At 48.6% G+C, this 19,839-nt stretch overlaps 2 protein-coding genes across 2 annotated transcripts in view; both read right to left on the minus strand.

Annotated features, from left to right (window-relative positions):
* The window catches only part of LOC103190959 (serine/threonine-protein kinase 3/4), a 41,856-nt gene extending 37,067 nt beyond the window's left edge, over nucleotides 1-4,789 (minus strand). The window contains exon 1 of the mRNA XM_042341771.1: nucleotides 4,703-4,789. Coding sequence (XP_042197705.1) covers nucleotides 4,703-4,734 — 32 coding nt within the window. The 5' untranslated portion in view covers nucleotides 4,735-4,789. The remainder of the gene's footprint in view (nucleotides 1-4,702) is intronic.
* A 2,514-nt stretch (nucleotides 4,790-7,303) lies between these two features.
* Nucleotides 7,304-19,803, minus strand: nfs1 (NFS1 cysteine desulfurase). The gene is given in 13 exon segments (NM_001292664.1): nucleotides 7,304-7,529; nucleotides 8,104-8,193; nucleotides 8,867-8,950; nucleotides 9,076-9,157; nucleotides 10,017-10,122; nucleotides 11,484-11,641; nucleotides 12,954-13,088; nucleotides 13,339-13,432; nucleotides 14,148-14,300; nucleotides 14,795-14,878; nucleotides 18,064-18,180; nucleotides 18,558-18,634; nucleotides 19,525-19,803. Coding segments are annotated over 13 exon segments (1,350 nt in total). The 5' UTR covers nucleotides 19,631-19,803; the 3' UTR covers nucleotides 7,304-7,465.
* Nucleotides 19,804-19,839: the final 36 nt, after the last annotated feature.

The raw sequence follows: 19,839 nt of genomic DNA on the forward strand, positions 1-19,839 counted from the left end.
GGAGATGCCTGGGTGTAAGCTGAGAACGGTCACAAGGATAAAAGGTAGGGAATGGGATGAAAGTAGAAAGCTCCAGCAAGATGTCAAATGACCTCCGTTGGTGCTGTGAATCCAGGACTCTATGGGTTATTGAGGAATAGAAGAAATCCAGAGTGAAGCACGAAGGCAATGAGTGCGGAACAGGATTAACCACATTCCCAGAATGTTCTCATGTTGCTTAACACGATCAGCTTGTTTGGGGAAGGTTTTACACTGCCATTTTGCGAGCTTTTGTGCCTCCTGTCAGTGACCACAGGTTTGTTTACACTGACACCATCTAAATATCTCTCATGAAGTGCTCTGGGATGCTCACCTGCATGAGGGGCTCTATATCAATGGAAGTTGTTGTTGTTGCCCCTCAGGCTCTGGCAGCATCAGCAAACTTCAACTCACCGCCAGTCAGGAACCTCGGTGTCTTGTTCGACCCTCAACTGTCCTTTCTTCCCCACATCCAAGCCGTGACCCGCTCTGCCTTCCCTCACCTCCGTAACATCGCCCGACTCCGCCACTACCTCACCCCTCAGGCGCTGAAACTCTTATTTATGCCTTCATCATTTCCAGGCTCGACTATGCAAACTCCCTGCGTGTCGGCCTTCCCAACTCCTCCCTCCACAGTCTGCAGATAATCCAGAACTCTGCAGCCCGTGTCCTCTCCCGCACCAAACTCCGTGACCCCATCTCCCCCACTCCCGCCCGACTCCATTGGCTCCCTATCCTTCAGAGGATCCAGTTCAAGATCCTGGTCCTCACCTACAAAGCCCTTCACGGCCTCACCCCACCCTACCTCTGCGACCTCCAACCCCGTACCAACCCGCCCGTTCCCTCTGCTCAGCCGCTCTGGCTGCTCCACGTTCCCCCGACCCACCCGCCCCACCATTGGCGGGAGAGCCTTCAGCCACTCTGCCCCCAACCTCTGGAATTCCATCCCCCAGTCACTCCGCCTCAACCCCTCCTTCGCCTCCTTCAAGTCCCATCTCAAGACCCTCCTCTTCGACCATGGCATCGGTCACCCCCCTACCCCGCCCCTTCCTTCTCCCCCCCTAACCCCAGCTCGGGTCTGAAATGCTGTCACTGTCCAGCGCCTTGGGACGTCCTCCCGATGTGAAAAGCGCTATATAAATGTAATCTTGTTGTTGTTGTTCCTTTTGTTTACGCCTTTTCCCACCTCTTCCCGCTATATCATCTACTTCTCACTCGTACTCCCACTCAGCCTCCGTAAAAGATCTTTGTGATATTCTCCCTACATGACAGGTGTCATTACAAGTGAAATTACATCGCTGTAGAGAAACAGACAAGACAAGCTGAGCGCAGGTTAAAGGAAGCGTCACCTCCCTGGACCTTTCAACTGTGCAGCTTTAACAGGAAAAACATCACACGATCCCTTACTCTAACTCATCCTTTCCCAGGCCCTGGAGATGGTTGAAAGATGGGACAAGGCAGGAGAGTTCAGAGCAGCAATGTTCAGAGTGTGGAGGGAAAATCTGCAGTTACAGGAAGGGCTGAGAGGCGAGAGGGTAGAATCACAACAAGCCTTTTCCTGTATCCTGTTCAGGAATGGGAGAGGACAGCTCCCCACATACACTTGTTCTTGGATGCGAGCCGTGCAACAAAGCTGGGACCAGTCACATTAGCATCCAGTGCAGACTCCTCAATCCCGAGATCAATCTCGCAGCTGGAACTGGTTAGATTCCACACCCGAGCAGATGTGCTCAGGCTGTGTCACATTATACATAATAATAATAATCCCTGCATTTGATACAACGCGCATTAACAGGTCATCGAGACGTCTCAAAGTGCTTCACAGGATTGAAAAGTGTTGTGACTGTGTATTTCTGGTGAACGCAGCATCCAATTTGCACCCAGCAGTGTCCCACAGACAGCCACCAGTGACCAATTCTATCTGGGGGAATTGTCGGCCAGGACACTGAAAGAGAGAGAGAAACTCCCTACTCTGTTCAAGTCGTGCCACAGGATCTTGAAAGTCCTCCTGAATAGGCAAAAGGGACCTCAGTTTAACGTCTCGCCCAAAGGACGACGTCTCCAGCAATGCAGCCCTCCCCCTGCACTGGATCGTCAGCCTAGACTGCGAGACTGCTGCCCTGTGCAATGAGGAATGGTACAGTTGCATCTTCTGTTAGTAAAATGCAAGTCTTTCTTTGTGGGCTCCCCAGCAAGAATACCAACTTAATGCCAATTAAACCGCGTAGCTGTGGTGAACGTAAACCCACAGGGGGAAGTCTTATGTCTCATATCCTTCAAGGCACGTCTCAAGACCCTCCTCTTCGACCGCGCCTTTGGTCACCCCTCCCTACCCCTACCCTCCCTGCCCTCTACCCCCAGCTCGGGTCCAATTCCCTGACTGTCCAGCGCCTTGGGACGTCCTCCCGATGTGAACAGCTCTATACAAATCTAATCTGTTATTATTTTTATAGCAACACAACAACAACTTACATTTATATAACCCCCTTCACATGGGTAGTTTCTCGGAGAGTTTAACACTGCAAATCACCTCACAACCAAATATTGTCACGTGTAGTGACTGGATTTGCAAGCCAGGTAATTTCGACGTAGCAAGGATTCCATAAACATCCATGAAGTGATGCATCTGGAGGCCAGAACACTGAGAGAAACTCTTCTCCCTTATTCCCAATAGCATTGCGGGATCTTCAATGTCCACCAGAATAAGCAGAAAGGACTTTGGTTTTAACGTCTCAACTGTAGGACGGCATCTCCAACAATGGCTCAGCAATGTGCTGGAGGGTCAGACTGGGCTGTGAGTGAGTGAGTGAGTGAGTGAGTGAGTGAGTGAGTGAGTGAGTGAGTGAGTGAGTGAGTGAGTGAGTGAGTGAGTGAGTGAGTGAGTGAGTGAGTGGAGTGAGTGAGTGAGTGAGTGAGTGAGGAGTGAGTGAGTGAGTGGAGTGAGTGAGTGAGTGAGTGAGTGAGTGAGTGAGTGAGTGAGTGAGTGAGTGAGTGAGGTAGTGAGTGAGTGAGTGAGTGAGTGAGTGAGTGAGTGAGTGAGTGAGTGAGTGAGTGAGTGAGTGAGTGAGTGAGTGAGTGAGTGAGTGAGTGAGTGAGTGAGTGAGTGAGTGAGTGAGTGAGTGAGTGAGTGAGTGAGTGAGTGAGTGAGTGAGTGAGTGAGTGAGTGAGTGAGTGAGTGAGTGATGAGTGAGTGAGTGAGTGAGTGAGTGAGTGAGTGAGTGAGTGAGTGAGTGAGTGAGTGAGTGAGTGAGTGAGTGAGTGAGTGAGGTAGTGAGTGAGTGAGTGAGTGATAGAGTGAGTGAGTGAGTGAGTGAGTGAGTGAGTGAGTGAGTGAGTGAGTGAGTGAGTGAGTGAGTGAGTGAGTGAGTGAGTGAGTGAGTGAGTGAGTGAGTGAGTGAGTGAGTGAGGAGTGAGTGAGTGAGTGAGTGATGGAGTGAGTGAGTGAGTGAGTGAGTGAGTGAGTGAGTGAGTGAGTGAGTGAGTGAGTGAGTGAGTGAGAGTGAGTGAGTGAGTGAGTGAGTGATGAGTGAGTGAGTGAGTGAGTGAGTGAGTGAGTGAGTGAGTGAGTGAGTGAGTGAGTGAGTGAGTGAGTGAGTGAGTGAGTGAGTGAGTGAGTGAGTGAGTGAGTGAGTGAGTGAGTGAGTGAGTGAGTGAGTGAGTGAGTGAGTGAGTGAGTGAGTGAGTGAGTGAGTGAGTGAGTGAGTGAGTGAGTGAGTGCTCTGACACAAGGCTTACACCAGATATTGCACTTCCTCTTTCTGAAGAATGGGAAATTCTGGGACTCTTTCCACACAACACAGAACGAGTGTCAGCGGATGATTTACCTACAGAACCAGTCACTACACACATTGTGAAGTTGCGACGCGATAAAGCGCTGTCTTTGTTCCGAAATACACTGAAGCCCTTGCACACAACAACAACAACAAATTGCATTTGTAGAGCGCCTTTCATGTCGGGAGGACGTCCCGAGGCGCTGTACAGTTGGGTCGGGACCCGAAGAAGGGAGAAATGGTCAGGGGGAGGGGAGGGAGGGAGCGAGGAGGGGGAAGAGAGTCGAGAGCGGAGCTGAAGGTTCGGTCAAAGTTAAAGGTTTTGAGACCGACCTTGAAGGAGGAGAGGGAGGAAGCGGCGAAGGCACTGGGGATGGAGTTCCAGAGCCTAGGGGCTGAGAGGCTGAAGGCCATCGATGGACACTTCAACATACATATCACACACAAACAGCAACATACATATCACACACAAACAGCAACATACATATCACACACACACAGCAACATACATATCACGCAATATACATACATGACACACACACAGACCCCACACGTGACAGCGAGTGACAGTGAGTGACAGTGAGTGACAGCCCCCACCCCCCGGGGCTCCTGTCCCCACCCCCCGGGGCTCCTGTCCCCACCCCCCGGGGCTCCTGTCCCCACCCCCCGGGGCTCCTGTCCCCACCCCCCGGGGCTCCTGTCCCCACCCCCCGGGGCTCCTGTCCCCACCCCCCGGGGCTCCTGTCCCCGCGGGGCCCCGGGCAGCGGCCTCTCTCTCTCTCTCTCTTTCCGGGGCTCAGGCCGTGTCTCCCCCGCACGGCCTCCCCGCCCCCCGGCCTCAGGGTCAGGGACCCCGCCCCCCCCGGTCCATCTCCCCCTCCCCGGGACCCTCTCCCTCTCCCCGGGTCTCTTACCGGCGCGGGTGCCGCCGCTGCACCTCCTCCATGTCGCTGTCTCCTCACCGGAAACTCCCCGCACCAACCGCCTCACCCGCCACTGTCGCGCGCAGCCCAGCGGGGCGGAAGTGACGGGAGGGAAGCTATTGCCGACGGCCCCGACGGGGCGGAAGTGACGGAAGGGAAGCTATTGCCGACGGCCCCGACGGGGCGGAAGTGACGAGAGGGAAGCTATTGCCGACGGCCCCGACGGGGCGGAAGTGACGGGAGGGAAGCTATTGCCGACGGCCCCGACGGGGCGGAAGTTGCTCGGGGCCCTGACGGGGCTGTGGTTCTCTGCAGCGAAGGTTTCTGTGAGTCACACACACACAGAGGTCAGAGGTCAGTGACCCCGGACCCGGGACAGAAATGCAGCCACAGGGACAGAGTCTCACACACAGGGCATTGGACTGGAAATGCATTGATCTACAGTCCGCAGCGCCGCCTACAGCCAGAACAGGGCCACTGCAGCCACTCACTGCCACTTGGAGATGTGTGCAACAACTTGTGTGTGTTTGTGTGTGTATGATATATGTCTGTGTGTGTGTGTATGATGTGTGTATTTTGGAGTCCTGCAGCTCAGTGGTTAGAGCACTCGCTTTGCAAGTGAGAGACCTGAGTTCAATTCCAGGCAGAGGGCGAAACCTTGGGCAAGTTTCCTTACTCCACACAGAGCCTAATAATAATCCCTCCGAAACCAAAAACAATAATAAATTGGTCATTTTCAATCTTCGACTGTTTGTGGGACATTGTTGTGCGCAATTGGCTGCCGCGTTCGCTCACAAATCTACAGTCATTTCACTTTACAGTGTGTTCTGTGAAGCGCTTTGGGACGTCCTCCCTACGTGAAAAGCGCTATATCAAATGCAAGGATTATTATTATGTATATGATGTATGTATGTGTGTATGATGTGTGTGTGTATGATGTACGTGTGTGTGTATGATGTGTGTACGTGTGTATGTACGTGTGTATGATGTATGTACGTGTGTATGATGTATGTACGTGTGTATGATGTATGTGCGTATGTACGTGTGTGTATGATGTATATACGTGTCTGTATGATGTATGTACGTGTGTGTATGTATGTGTGTATGATGTATGTACGTGTGTGTGTGTGTGTATGTACATATCTGTATGATGTATGTACGTGTGTGCGGGGAAGCAGAATTGTTTTTAAAAAATGATAAAATTGAAACCATTTTTAAAAAAATCTCCACCTGGAGACACCAAACCAATCTCATGGCTCAGTTTGTTTGGGATCGATTTCAAGATTTCAAGATTCTATCACTAGTTTTCAAATTCCTTCAATCCCTGGCACCTCCCTACCTCTCCGACCCACTTACACCCCAACCCACTACCCGCGTCCCACAAACATCGTGGATAGAAGTGACCAATTAGTTTTCAAGGAATTGTTACCCCCGGAAAAGCGATCCGCCAAACAACGAACAACCCGGTTCCTATTTAATGTTATGTAAACAGAGGCGTGTGGTGCAAGGAAACTTGCCCAACATTTCGCCCAACCCAGGAATCAAACTCAGGTCCCTCGTTTGCAAGGTGAGTGCTCTAATCACTGAGTTACATGACTTCACAATTTTATTCCCTCTACTTCACTTAAAGACGTCAATTTGGAACAAGGAAACATGAAACTTAATATTTTGAGAGAATATTTTAATGGTATAGATCTTACAATAAAGCCTCAATACAAGTTTGAAATAAACATCAAATACAAAGTATGAAATATCACCAAAGTAGTACATCAACATATTTCACTGGGTTCATATAAAACCCAGACACATAAAATACAGGATCCTATTGTGCGTATTGATATGTTTCTCTATTTGTATCAAACAGAAAAAAAATTCCAATGCAATCCCAGTAGTGACAGAAACCTACAGCGGAGCCAATTCAAGTGGAACAAGCAGCTTTACATCTTTGGAAGGCAAGAGGAAAAAGAGAGGGATTTACACAATCCAGTTTATTGGCATGCACAGGACTTTGCTGAGGTTCTTGTTAAGAAGTAGTTGAGACTCCAGCTGATAGTATTTTATCAGCTTTTTTGTTTTCAATACACGAGAGGAAAAACCTCAAGTGATTGCAACCATCTCACCACCTAAGTCAAAGCATTGAGAGAAAAAAGTGAAAGAGAGATCAAGAGAGGAAAAGAAAGAGAATGAACAATGTTAACACTTCCACAGACTTGTTGCACAAGGACTCCTGTTGAATGGGAATGGTGGCGAAGGCAACAATTGACACGGAAAGGAAACTATTGCAAGCATTCCTGTTAAACACAGCTCGTTTCACGCAAGCCACTGTCTTCAAACTAGGAAAGCAAAAAAAAACTGAGGGAAATAGCAAAGGAACTAAGGCACATTGAACCCTTAGCATCGAGTTACTGTATGATCCAGTGAACAAGTGTGGCTCTTATAAGACTGTACCTCGACTAATCTACAAACCTGGTGCTGTAACATCACTGTAAAAGGTCTCACCTAATTGCTTCAGGGCACCCCACCAACTTAAGGCATACAACTGAGCAAGCTCCAGCAGCATAGTCTGTAACGTCCCCATCTTTTTTTTATTTTAAGGGACAACACCCTCCCGTACTCTGTAAACACAGAGATGAGGGAAGTCACGTCTCTCTGAAACTCACCCCAAATCCATTGTGCATTGTAACTAAATAAATATTGCAGCGTGGAAGTGGGTTTTCACTGGCTGTTCCCCAGACACGGATAGCAATACGTGCCCTAATGCTGACTCCACTTAATGGTCTTCAGGTCGATCCCCTCTTGCACCATCTCCCAGAGTGGACTATGACAAGGAAAAAAAGGACAAAAGTTACACTTTAGCCATGAGGAGAGGTGGGTTATATTCCTTAGTCTCGACCCTCCTCTTTGACTGGGCTTTCAATCACCCTCCAACCCCTGCCCTCCACCTCTCCTGATCGCAACCCCCAGCTCGGGTTCCAAGTCCCTAACTGACTAGCGCCTTGGGACGTGAGAAGCGCTATATAAATGTCATTTGCTGCTGCTGTTGTTATAGATGAGGAAATGAACGGACTCAAATGTGATGTTACAGAGGCCACAAGAGCAGTTGGGATTAAGAAGGCCCTTCAACCTGTCTGATCTCGCCCCATCCACAACCACCTGTTCTTCACGTTTCAACCACTATTTCTGTGGCACCCATTTGCTAAGTATACAACAACAGCAAATTGCATATAGACGGCGCCTTTCACGTCGGGAGGACATCCCAAGACGCTGGACAGTCAGGGATTTGGACCTGCTGAGCGGGGGGGGGGGCGTGGACAGGTTGATATGATGTTAAAACCATGGATGCCATTTACAGTGAAACCCATGCCCCATCACTGTCAGTATAAACAGCGTACCTCATCTCCCGGAGCCTCTTCACGTGCTCGATGCACCTCGCCACAGTGTAGTCCACCTCCTCCTCTGTCGTAAAACGGCCGATTCCAAACCTGCGAGCACAGCGGAGAGCAGCCAGAGTTAACAGGCCAGAAACACCTTAATAAGGTGATTTAATAAAGGGAGAGAGTGAGGAAAAGAATCTGGAGAATCTAATAAAGACTGAACCCCAGGGAAGAGACAAAAAAAATCACATTAAAAAGGTTGGACCATGGTGAAGGGGAGAGAGAGAGAGAGAGAGAGAGAGCGCCTGGGAGTGGGGAGTCGTACCACAGCTATTCAAAACTAAGTGATGTCTGTAAACTGGAGGAAATCAGTGTAACTGAATCCCCAGTGTCAAGAATAGACAATAATTCATCACCAATTCTCGTGCTCCTCTAGGCATGAGATCACTCAATAGATAGGACTGAATGGGTAGCTCTTAAAAGAGACCTTGGAGAGATACGATGGGTCAAATGGCCTCTGTCTGTGCTTTAAGATCATCAGATTCTCTGAGGGAGGTGCAATGTATTATTTTTTTCTTTGAAGGGATTATTACCTCCAAAAAAACGATTCGCTAATTGACTAACACCCCGGTTCCTGCTAACTGCTGCGTAAACAGAGGCGTGTGGAGTAAGGAAACTTGCCTAAGGTTTCGCTCTGCCGGGAATCAAACCCAGGCCCTCTTGCTTGCAAGGCGAGTGCTCTAACCACTGAGCTACAGGACTGCTCTGCATTGTACAATACCTGATGGAGGAGTGAGCCAGGTCCTCGTCGGCACCGATAGCGCGCAGAACATACGACGGCTCCAGGGAGGCAGACGTACAGGCACTGAAACACAACACGACAGGACACGTACACACATCAGATAACTGTGGACACTCACTCAAATTAAATTTGTTATTCATTACTGTTTAGTAGTAACAACGCGGACTTTGAAAACATTGCCTTCTCACCTCCCTGAAGAGAGCGCCACATCTTTCAAAGCCATGAGCAGGCTCTCTCCCTCCACGTATGCAAATGACAGGTTAATACAGCCTGCGGAAATCAGGTACAGAGAGAGAGGAGAGAGAGAGAGAGAGAACTGGTGTCAGAAAACGATTGAGGTAACAAAAAAAAATTCAACACAGATGCAATTCGGAACATCTCTAGTGAGAAAGTAGGAATCCTGTTTCCCGCTGAGGTATTTACACGTGTCTAAAGACTCCCTGACACACAGACACAGCATGGTGCAGTGATCAGGTGCAGAAATCACAGTTACAGATCAAGAACGACATACAGTCCTGAACTATGGCTGGTACTGAAAGGGGCAAAGAATAATCCCTGCCAGACCAGAGACTGATCGAGTTCCGTGCAGTGTGGCTGAAATGGGAACAGATTGCGGGTGGCCAGAACAAGAGATGACGGCTTCTAGAGTGAGCGAAGGTGACCAACTGCGATTGAGAGGTCAACCCAATGACCCAAAATCTAGTGAGCGCGTGTGTGTGTGTGTGTGTGTGTATGGGCGGGGGGGGGGGGGTGAAGGGAGCTGAAAGGGGGTGTCACTGCTAATCGTGTTGTAAATTAAGGTTTCCATTGCATTTTTTAACCATGTGTTATATATATTTATATATTTATACATACACATATATTATGTTATTCGAACTGCTGTGGGACGCTGTTGTGTGCAATTGGCTGCCACGTTTCGGCCACAAAATGTACAGTCACTATACTTTACAGTATAGTCTGTGAAGCGCTTTGAGATGTCTGCAAGATGTGATAAGCTCTGTATCAAATGCAAGGATTATTATTATTATTCTATGTGATAACCATCAATTCACAGACTGCATGTTGCCCCCCACCCCACTGGGGGTTTTGGAATCTGGGGCCAGCGAGGCTGGGTGGCCACTCACTTTACCTGGATACTTCTTTTCGGAATCCCCGTTCAGGAACACGTTAGGAACCGCATCCATGATCTGAGACACCAAGCGCTTGGCTAAGACGGACACGTGCTTGTGGTCGTACTGGGGAAACACACACTGAACTTTACACACCACAAATGCGGGGTTTTATCTACCGCACCTACGAAATGGCAGGACTGCGGCAGCAGGGAGACAAACGCACTGTAAAGGGCAGTGAGCTACAGTCTGTTACTGCAATGTGGCCGCTGTCCATTCAGATCCCAAGCCCCGACCGTCTGCTCTCATAGAATATTACAGCACAAAAGAAGGCCATTTGGCCCATCGTGCCTGTGCCAGCTCTTAGAAACATATCCCACTCCCCTTCTCTTACCTCCACAGCACTGCAAATTTTTCCTTTTCAAATCCCTATCTGATTCCCTTTCGAAACCCACCATTGAATCTGCTTCCCCTGTGCTTTCAGGCAGTGCATTCCACATCGTAACAACTCTGAATATCAAAGCTTCACAGCAGCATGTTTCGGGTCAATGGGAACTGTTAGTATCCACATCACCAAGTACCTATTTCTCCAGCGTTTTTTTTAAAAATCAATCCCACTTTCCAGCTCTTACTCTACGTCCCTTAATATTTTTATTTTACTTTATTTTATTTAAGTGTGCCTGGTTCCCTCATGAACAATTCTACTGTATAATTAACATACATGAGACAAACATGAACCAAAGCCTCTGATGAAAAACATCTTTGATGTAATGTACAGAAATTTATTTAACTTTGAAGAATCAAAAATAGCTAAACCTATACGGATTAAACTATCAAAAATAGCCAACATGAATAAGACTTATGAATGGAGAAGTGCAAGAGTAAAGCAACAACAGCTAAATTTGTATTGCCAAAACAGCAATTATCACGACTTGGAGACATCTTAAAGCGCCTCACAGAATATACTGTAAAATGAATCCTCAACACGGAGGTAGATCTTTGTTAGGTCAGGATATTACGGGATATGGGGAAAGGGTGGGTAATTGGACTTAAGTTACAGATCAGCCATGATCTTATAAAAAGCCGGAACAGGCTTGAGGGCCTGAATAGCCTACCCATGTTTCTATGTATTAACTGTATATTTTTGTGGGCGAAACGCGACAGCCAATTGTGCACAGCAGTGTCCCACAAACAGTCATGGATTGAGTGACCAATTTACTATTGATATTATTATATATGTACAGTCCACAAAATATTCAATCAATTCACATTACAGTATATTCTGCAAAGCCCTTCGAGATGTCTCAAAGACGTAATATGGTTCTATATCAAATGCAAGGATTATTATTATTATATATTATTATCCCTCCAAAACTCTCCCCAATTCCGCTGATGTCAATCTAAACTCTGGGAGAATTTAGATTGAGATCAGCGGAACTGGGTGGAGGGCACGCTCTGGGTCAGACCTGCTTGGATATTTGACTTACCTCCATGTCCTGCTGCGCTATCTCGCACGCTGCCCCCATCCCAACCACCAGTGGGGTGGGCACGGTGCCTGAGCGAAGACCTCGCTCCTGACCCCCACCACTCTGCACCGCCTCCACCCGCACACGAGGCCGCCGGCGGACAAAGAGGGCCCCCACGCCTAGCGAGCAAGGAAAACGTTTTAAGACAAAACTCCATCCCACAGTCCCATCACCTCGCAACCCCCCACCCCCAACCCTCCCCATCCCCCTCACTTGCCTCCTAAAGACCCTCCTCTTCAATCATGCCTTCGGTCACCCTCTTACCCCTATCCTCCCCGCCCTCCACCCCTCCTGATCCCAAACACCAGCTCGGGTGCGGATCCCGGACTGTCTAGCGTCTTGGGACGTCCTCCTGACGTGAAAGGCGCTATACAAATGCAATTTGTTTTTGTTGTTTAAACCTATTATGTAGATTTACACAGGATGTACAGGGTGTCCACAAAGTCTTCCTTACCGCCCCCCCGCCATGAAAATGATGGTGCTCACTCTCACACACACACACACAGATCTTCTGCATGTATAAATAGTTAAACATTTGCACAGAATACAATTAAGTACTTCTAAATACAATCATCATCATTCTTCCATAGTTTCAGTTGTTGGTCAGTGGAATGTAGACAAAAAAAAGGACTTTGCAGACACCTTGTACAGCATGGAAACAGACCATTCAGCCCAACTAGTCCGTGCTGCTGTTTGTAGTCCACAGGCTCAGTGCACTGCATTTAGAAATGTCACCTGCCCACTCAGCGCGCAGAGCAGACATTGTGAGAAGGGAGAGATAATTACAAACACAGTAAATTTTGAATAAGTACAATTGGAATAAGTACAATAAGTACAATGTTGTGGAGCCCTGTAGCTCAGTGGTTAGAGCACTCGCTTTGCAAGCGAGAGACCTTGGTTTGATTCCCGGCAGAGGGCGAAACCTTGGGCAAGTTTCCTTACTCCACACAGAGCCTAATAATAATCCCTCCAAAACCAATAATAAATTGGTCATTTTCAATCTACGACTGTTTGTGGGACATTGCTGTGCGCAATTGGCTGCCGCATTTGCCCACAAATATACAGTCAATTCACTTTACAGTATATTCTGTGAAGTGCTTTGAGACATCTAGAAGACGTGAAAAGAGCTATATCAAATGCAAGGATTATTATTATTATTATTATAACAACAGGGTCTCAATCGGGGATTGAGTGACCAAATTCTTCTTATTTTTTTATTACGCCCGAGAAGCCATCAGCAATTGACTTAACAACCACATTCCTACTTACTGTTAGGTAAACAGGCGTGTGGCGTAAGGAAAGTTGGCTAAGTTTTCGCCCCACCTGGGAATTGAACCCGGGCCCTCACACTCCAACCACTATGCTACAGGACTCCTAGGAAACAGGAGGGGTTTGAAGTGGGGGTAGGGGGGTTAATGGATGAAGTTTTACCTTTAGGCCCATAGATTTTGTGCCCGCTGATAGACATCAGATCAATCTTCATGTCATTCACATCCAAGGGGATTTTCCCAACAGCCTGAGCAGAGTCCGTGTGGAAGAAGACCTTATGTGCCTGGCACATGTGACCTGCAAGAGACACACGCGCACAAACATACAGATAAAGAGACTGACATTCCTGACCCATTCTCGCTCTCGCCTGAGCTCTCAGCAAAGCAGAGAGAAGGGCAAACAGGAAGCGTGCCGATCAAGAAAAATTTAACTACTAGAAGAACCCGGGTTCGCGATTGGTGTGACACTATCCTCTAAACTGATCCAGCTTTCACATGCTCATGAACCTATATTAATAACTTCTCCCAATCAGATTGCACCCACTTACCTATCTCCCTTATGGGCTGAATGACTCCGATTTCATTGTTCACGCTCATGATTGACACCAAACTGGTGTCCGGCTGAATCGCTTTCTCCAGCTCCTAATGGGGGAGGAATTACAAGAAACCACTGGGTGAATTATTAACAACACCACAGTAAACTCCTGATAGCTCGTCACTCCAGGGGAAAGGGCTCGGTAACGAGTTATTCAGAAAGTTAGGTATATGTCTAAATACATAAATAAATGTGGCTGGGATAGGGACAGTGTGATCACTTAAGTGGTTGTGACAAGTTAAGCCAGAGTCGAGTTACGAGGCGTTTACTATAATTCCTACATTTGATACAGCGCCTTTCATGTCAGGAGGACGTCTCAAAGCTCTTCACGTAAAATATTGAAACGTGCAGTGACTGGGTACCTTGTAGGTGAATGCAGCAGCCAATATGTGCACAGCAACACCCCCACAAACAGCCAGTGAATGGCCAATTTTACTTGGGGGATTGTCAGCCAGGAAACTCCCTTCTCTGTTCAAATAGCGCCATGGGTTCTTTAATGTCTACCTGAACAGACAGAATGGACCTCAGTTTAGCATCTCAACTGAAGGACGGCACATCTGACTTTGCAGCGCTCCCAATAAGCCCCGCACTGGAGTGTCAGCCTATGAGTTTAGTCAGAAAACAAGTGATTTGCTCTTAACAGCACCTCACAGCAGTGAACAGATGCTTTTACTGAAGAAAAACTCTCCAGACGTTTTAGTCTGTGAAAGTCACCAGTTTCAGATCTGGTGCAGGTTGGATATGTGATGTCAGTAAACTTACCTTCAAATCCACAAGTCCGTTATTTTTCACTGGTAGGTAGGTGATCTGGAAACCTTCAGCCTCCAGTGCCCGGCACGAATCCAGCACACACTTGTGTTCTGTTTGGGTTGTGATGATGTGCTTCTTTTTGGCTTTGTAAAACCTTCCAACACCCTGAGACCAGAGACAGTGGGGGTGGGCGGGGTGGTGGTGGGGGGGGGAGAAGAAACAGTAAACAGTGGAAAAACATTAAAACCTGAGAATTAGGAGTTTTATAACAGGAGTGCAATGCCCAATAAGGAACCAGTGTACATGAGTAAACTCCTCCATTAATTACATAATTAAATGCGAGGCTTCAAGTATGAGCAGGTTGCAGCAATTTATATTTATCACAAGAGAGTCACTTTATAATGTAAAAACAACAGTGAGATTCGAGATAGCTCCCCGATGTATTACTAATTGCATGCCATTTCTGCAGAGAGCAGAACCCCAGCTGATCAGGGAAAGCCACAGAGAACTTTTATAACATCTCAAGGTGCTTCACTGCAATCACCCTCAAGTGTAGTGACCGTGTATTTGTAGGCAGAAGCAACAGCTGTTTTGCACACACTGAAGTCCCACAAATGAGGTGAGGACCAATTTACCGGGAGTACCGATGACAAATTTACCTTGATGGCAATATTGTTGGACTCGGTAGCGCCGCTGGTGAAGATGATTTCTCTATGATCGGCTCCTATGACACTTGCTATTTGCTGTGTTAACAAATGATGGGGAGAAAACAAAAACACGTGAGCCTCGCAGACACACGTTGATTTTCTGTAAGCTAAAGTACAACAACAACAACAAGATTACATTTGTATAGCGCCTTTCACGTTGGGAGGACGTCCCAAGGCACTGGACAGTGCACAGCATTTCAGACCCGAGCTAGGGTCGGGGGGGGAGAAGGAAGGGGAGGGGAAGGGGGGCGGCCGATGGCATGGTCGAAGAGGAGGGTCTTGAGGCGGGACTTGAAGGAGGCTAAGGAGGGGGCGAGGCGGAGTGACTGGGGAATGGAATTCCAGAGGTTGGGGGCAGAGTGGCTGAAGGCTCTCCCGCCAATGGTGGAGTGAGTGGGTCGGGACACGTGAAGCAGGCCAGAGCCGGCTGAGCGGAGGGAACAGACGGGTTGGTAGGGAGTTAGGAGGTCGCAGAGGTAGGGTGGGGTGAGGCCATGGAGGGCTTTGTATGTGAGGACCAGGATCTTGAACTGGATCCTCTGAAGGATAAAGAGCCAATGGAGTCGGGCGGGAGTGGGGGAGATGGGGTCACAGAGTTTGGTGCGGGAGAGGACACGGGCTGCAGAGGTCTGGATTATCTGCAGACTGTGGAGGGAGGAGTTGGGAAGGCCGACACGCAGGGCGTTTGCATAGTCGAGCCTGGAGGTGATGAAGGCATAAATAAGAGTTTCAGCGCCTGAGGGGTGAGGCAGTGGCGGAGTTGGGCGATGTTACGGAGGTGAGGGAAGGCAGAGCGGGTCATGGCTCGGATGTGGGGAAGAAAAGACAGTTGAGGGTCGAACAAGACACCGAGGTTCCTGACTGGCGGTGAGTTGAAGTTTGCTGATGCTGCCAGAGCCTGAGGTGCAACAACAACAACTTCCATTGATATAGAGCCCCTCATGCAGGTGAGCATCCCAGAGCACTGGTTTGGTGAGTTGTAGTGTGCAACCATGGAGGTTGATGCTGCCAGAGTCTGAGGTGCTGAGGCGCTGGTGAGAGCCAATCAGGAGGGCCTCAGTCTTGTTCACATTAAACTATAGGAAATCTGCCCTCATCCAGGACTTGATGTCCGACAGGTAGAAGAGGGTGGAGGTAGAAAGATAAGAGTTGGGTGTCACTCGCATACATGTGGAAGTTGACCCCATGTCTGCGAATGATGTCCCCGAGGGGGAGCATATAGATATTAAAGAGGAGGGGGCCAAGGACAGAGCCCTGGGGGATGCCAGACGTGACAGTGCGGGAGTTGGAGGAGAAACCTTTAAGAGGCAACAAAGTGGAGATGGTGAGAGAGGTAGGAATCGAACCAGGCAAGGGCAGGTCCGTGAAGATTGAGTAAAGAGGAGAGGCGGTGTATGAGGATGGAGTGGTCAACAGTGTCGAAGGCGGCAGAGAGGTCGAGGAGGATAAGGAGGCAGAGGGAGCCCTGATCACAGATGTTCAGAATATCATTAGTGACTTTGACCAGGGCTGTGGGGAGGGCAGAAGTCGGATTGGAGGGGTTCAAAGAGGGAATGGCGAGAGAGAAAGGAGTGGAGCTGAGACGTAACGACTCGTTCCAGGACCTTGGAGAGGAATGGGAGGTTAGAGATGGGGCGGTAGCTGGAGAGGAGGGATAGATCCGGGGAAGGTTTTTTCAAGATGGGAGTGATGATGGCTGTTTTTAGGGGGGTGGGAACTGAACCGGTGGACAAGGAGAGGTTGATGACGTTGGACTGGAGAGCGGTCAAAAGGTGGAGCTGGGAGACGAAGAGAGGTGGGGATGGGATCGAGGAAACAGGTGGTGGGTTTGAGTTTGCGGACAGTCCTGGTGAGGGAGGAGGGAGAGATAGGGTCGAAGGTGTATAGGGGGGGATGGGTGGGGGGTGGGTCATGAGGGAGAGATGATGTGGACGGGGCTGAGGTGGCTGAACATATCCCCTCGATTTTAGATTTGAGTAAGTCCAGCATTTCCTCACAGTTGGAGTACATGCAATAAAGAACCTTATGTTATTAAAGAGCAAACCTGTACACCCAGCGTCCTACAAACAGCAGGGCCATCGACCTGCATTTTGGTGAATTGGGGTGAGGGAGGAATATTGCATAGGATTTTGTTTTCAATGCAACTTGCGATGATTGAACTGAGTAAATGTTTGAAGTGCGCACACTGGACAGTCTGAGACTTTAGGCAGCTCTGGCCCCAGGGTACAAGCCTGATAGCCAGACCGGTCTTCACCATCAGGCAAACATCAGACACTCCTAACAGGACTGTAAAAAGCATGAAGACAGGGACCTCTGCAGGACCCCTCCCATACCCCCAGTCTGCCAGCTCATCACTGCATATCATTAGTGTAGCCCAGGAACTCCTCCCTAACAAAGGCTGAGGAAAATAGGCCAAGATTTGGAGACGCTGAAAAAACGGGCGTGAGAGACCCTCAAAGGGGAATGGGTTTTTCTGATTTATAGTAATAAATAGCGGCAACTCAGATCAGCCCTCTTGGTCTTCACCATGCCCCAGGAAAGAGCTTAAATATTTGTATTTCGTAACCAAATAGAAAACAACTGACTCCGCACAAATAAATCAACTGGCCCTATTCCAAAGCACCTACATATTCCGACTAAAATAAGGCCACAGAAAGATTTCTCCAGCAAAGGACAAGTAGTAATTAAACAAGATATAGATGTACATGTAAGCAATCGCAGTCCCACACTTACAATAATAATACTAATAATCCTTGCATTTGATATAGCGCCTTTCATAGGATTTTACTATAAAGGGAAGTTACTGTACTTTGTATAGCTGTAGTCCCACACTTGCATAATCACAGAGCACTTGTTTCATAACTCTGCAATAAGTCACTGAATGAATCTCATCATAGAGATCCTTGTAACTCTGCCTAGGCAGCCTTTTACATCCCTATAATCCCCAAAACATATAGGAAGCATCCACCGTATTTTGTAGAGAGGAGTTCATTATTATTCACCCACAAATATACAGTCAATTCACTTTACAGTATATCCTGTGAAGTGCTTTGAGACGTCTCGAAGATGTGAAAAGCGCTATATCAAATGCAAGGATTATTATTATAGTATTACAACCTTCTGACAAAGACAATCGATGGTCACTCAGTAAAGGTGCCGCTCCCTCCAACAGGATCTAAATCTGGTTTAAGGAGGTCTAAGCTGTGAAGCAGGTCGTTTACCTTTCTTGCTTTCTCCACCGCTGCTTCACTCTCCCACCCATAAGCATGGGTTCTGGAATGGGGGTTCCCAAAGCAGCTGAGAAGGTAAGGAAGCATTGCATCCAAAACTCTAGGATCCTGCGTTGAAGTTATACAAATATTAAAATATTAAAAGTAAATGCCAACAGGGGCTGAAATACACGTGCATAAATATATGATGGCAAATAGCTTTTGGAAGATTGTTGGCCAGGACACCAAGAGAAAACTCTTTCTCTTTTTCTTTAAATAGTGTCACAGAATCTTTAATATCCACCTGAACAGTGAGATGAGATTCCCCCCACAGCAACTCTATGTTAGAGTGCCAGCCTGGTCTGCGAGCTCTAAGACTCAACATTCGGGCTCTGAATCCAAAACCAGAGGCAAGAATGCTGTCGACTGAACCAGGCCGACACTGCCAGGTTGATGTGGCAGGAAAGGAAATCAGGGTAATTTATTGGCAGTTTAATTTTACTCACCATTGGCGTTGTGGCCTGGAAATCCAGGTACAGAGGTTGAGTTGCATTATCAGTTTCTTCGTTCTTTAGCTTACCAGCTGGGAATACAAAATGTATTGAGAAGGAGTTAATAATAATAATCAATACTTTCACATGGTCGACTTCAAGATCCTCACCCTTGTATTCAAATCCCTCCACTCCTCTGCACAGCCCCTACCGCTCTGACCTCCTATCTTCTCAAAACAGTGCCCGTTGCCTTCATTCCTCCGGGTCTGGCCTCCTTCTTGTCCCCCGAATCCTCCGCTCCACCCTCGGCGGCCGTGCCTTCAGCCACTATGCCCCGAGGCTCTGGAATTCCCTTCCTCACTCTCTTCGCCTCGGCCCCTCTCTTCCTATTTTCAGGTCTCGGCTGAAGACCTTTCTCTTCGACCGCGCCTTTGGTCACCTTCCCCCCCACCCCCCACCCGGCTCGGTCCTGGGATCCGTTACCGTGAAGCGCTCTGAGACTCTGTCCGGAGTGGAGGGCGCTACATAAATCGCAAGTTGTTGTTGCTGTCTGTCTGAGCGCGAGTCCAAGCGAAAGCCAGGGCTGGTAAACAGCATCTAAACAGCACTCTCGAATCACAAAACATTCTTGAAGCGCTTTGCAGAGTGAGATCAATTAGAAACAAAAGTGGTGTGTGTCGTGCAGCACCAGGCGGGGAGTGTCTGCCTGGACCGGGAGCTCCAGACCCACAACTTTCTGAACCAGAGGCAAGAATGCTCCGAATGAGTCAGGCGGACACTGCCGCTGGATTCCAGGGCCCTGATAATCGAACAGCCTGAGAGTCATCGGTGGATTGGAAGGGCAGACAAGACTCTGGGAAGATGGGACTCTTCCCACTCAGCTCCTGGTGCCCAGCAGGGCAAGCTCGGCAGCCCCTCCCGGCCTGATTCCCGCAGAGACCGCGGCACTGTCCGGGTGTTCCCCGTGTTCTTGGCGTCTTACCTTTCCGGGCAGCAGCAGATGCTCTGAGGGAGGCCGAGGTGCCCAGACTCCTGCGCATCAGCCCTCCGGCCCCGGCAACGTTTCGCAAAATGCTCCGGCGGAACATGGCCGACAGGAGCTGCACCCGAACCACAGGAGAGACTGAATGTCTGCGTCTGCGTCTGCGTATGTGTGTGTGTCCCAGTCTCACTTTCTCATCCTCTCTCTCTCTATACTTCTCTTTCTTTCTCACTCACTCTCTCTCTCTCAGTCTCACTCTCTCTCTGTCACTTTCTCAGTCTCTCTCTCACTCTGTATCTCTTAATCTCACTTTCT

This window comes from Callorhinchus milii, unplaced genomic scaffold (genome assembly GCF_018977255.1).
Source record: "Callorhinchus milii isolate IMCB2004 unplaced genomic scaffold, IMCB_Cmil_1.0 Scaffold18, whole genome shotgun sequence".
In the NCBI taxonomy this organism is placed as follows: domain Eukaryota; kingdom Metazoa; phylum Chordata; class Chondrichthyes; order Chimaeriformes; family Callorhinchidae; genus Callorhinchus; species Callorhinchus milii.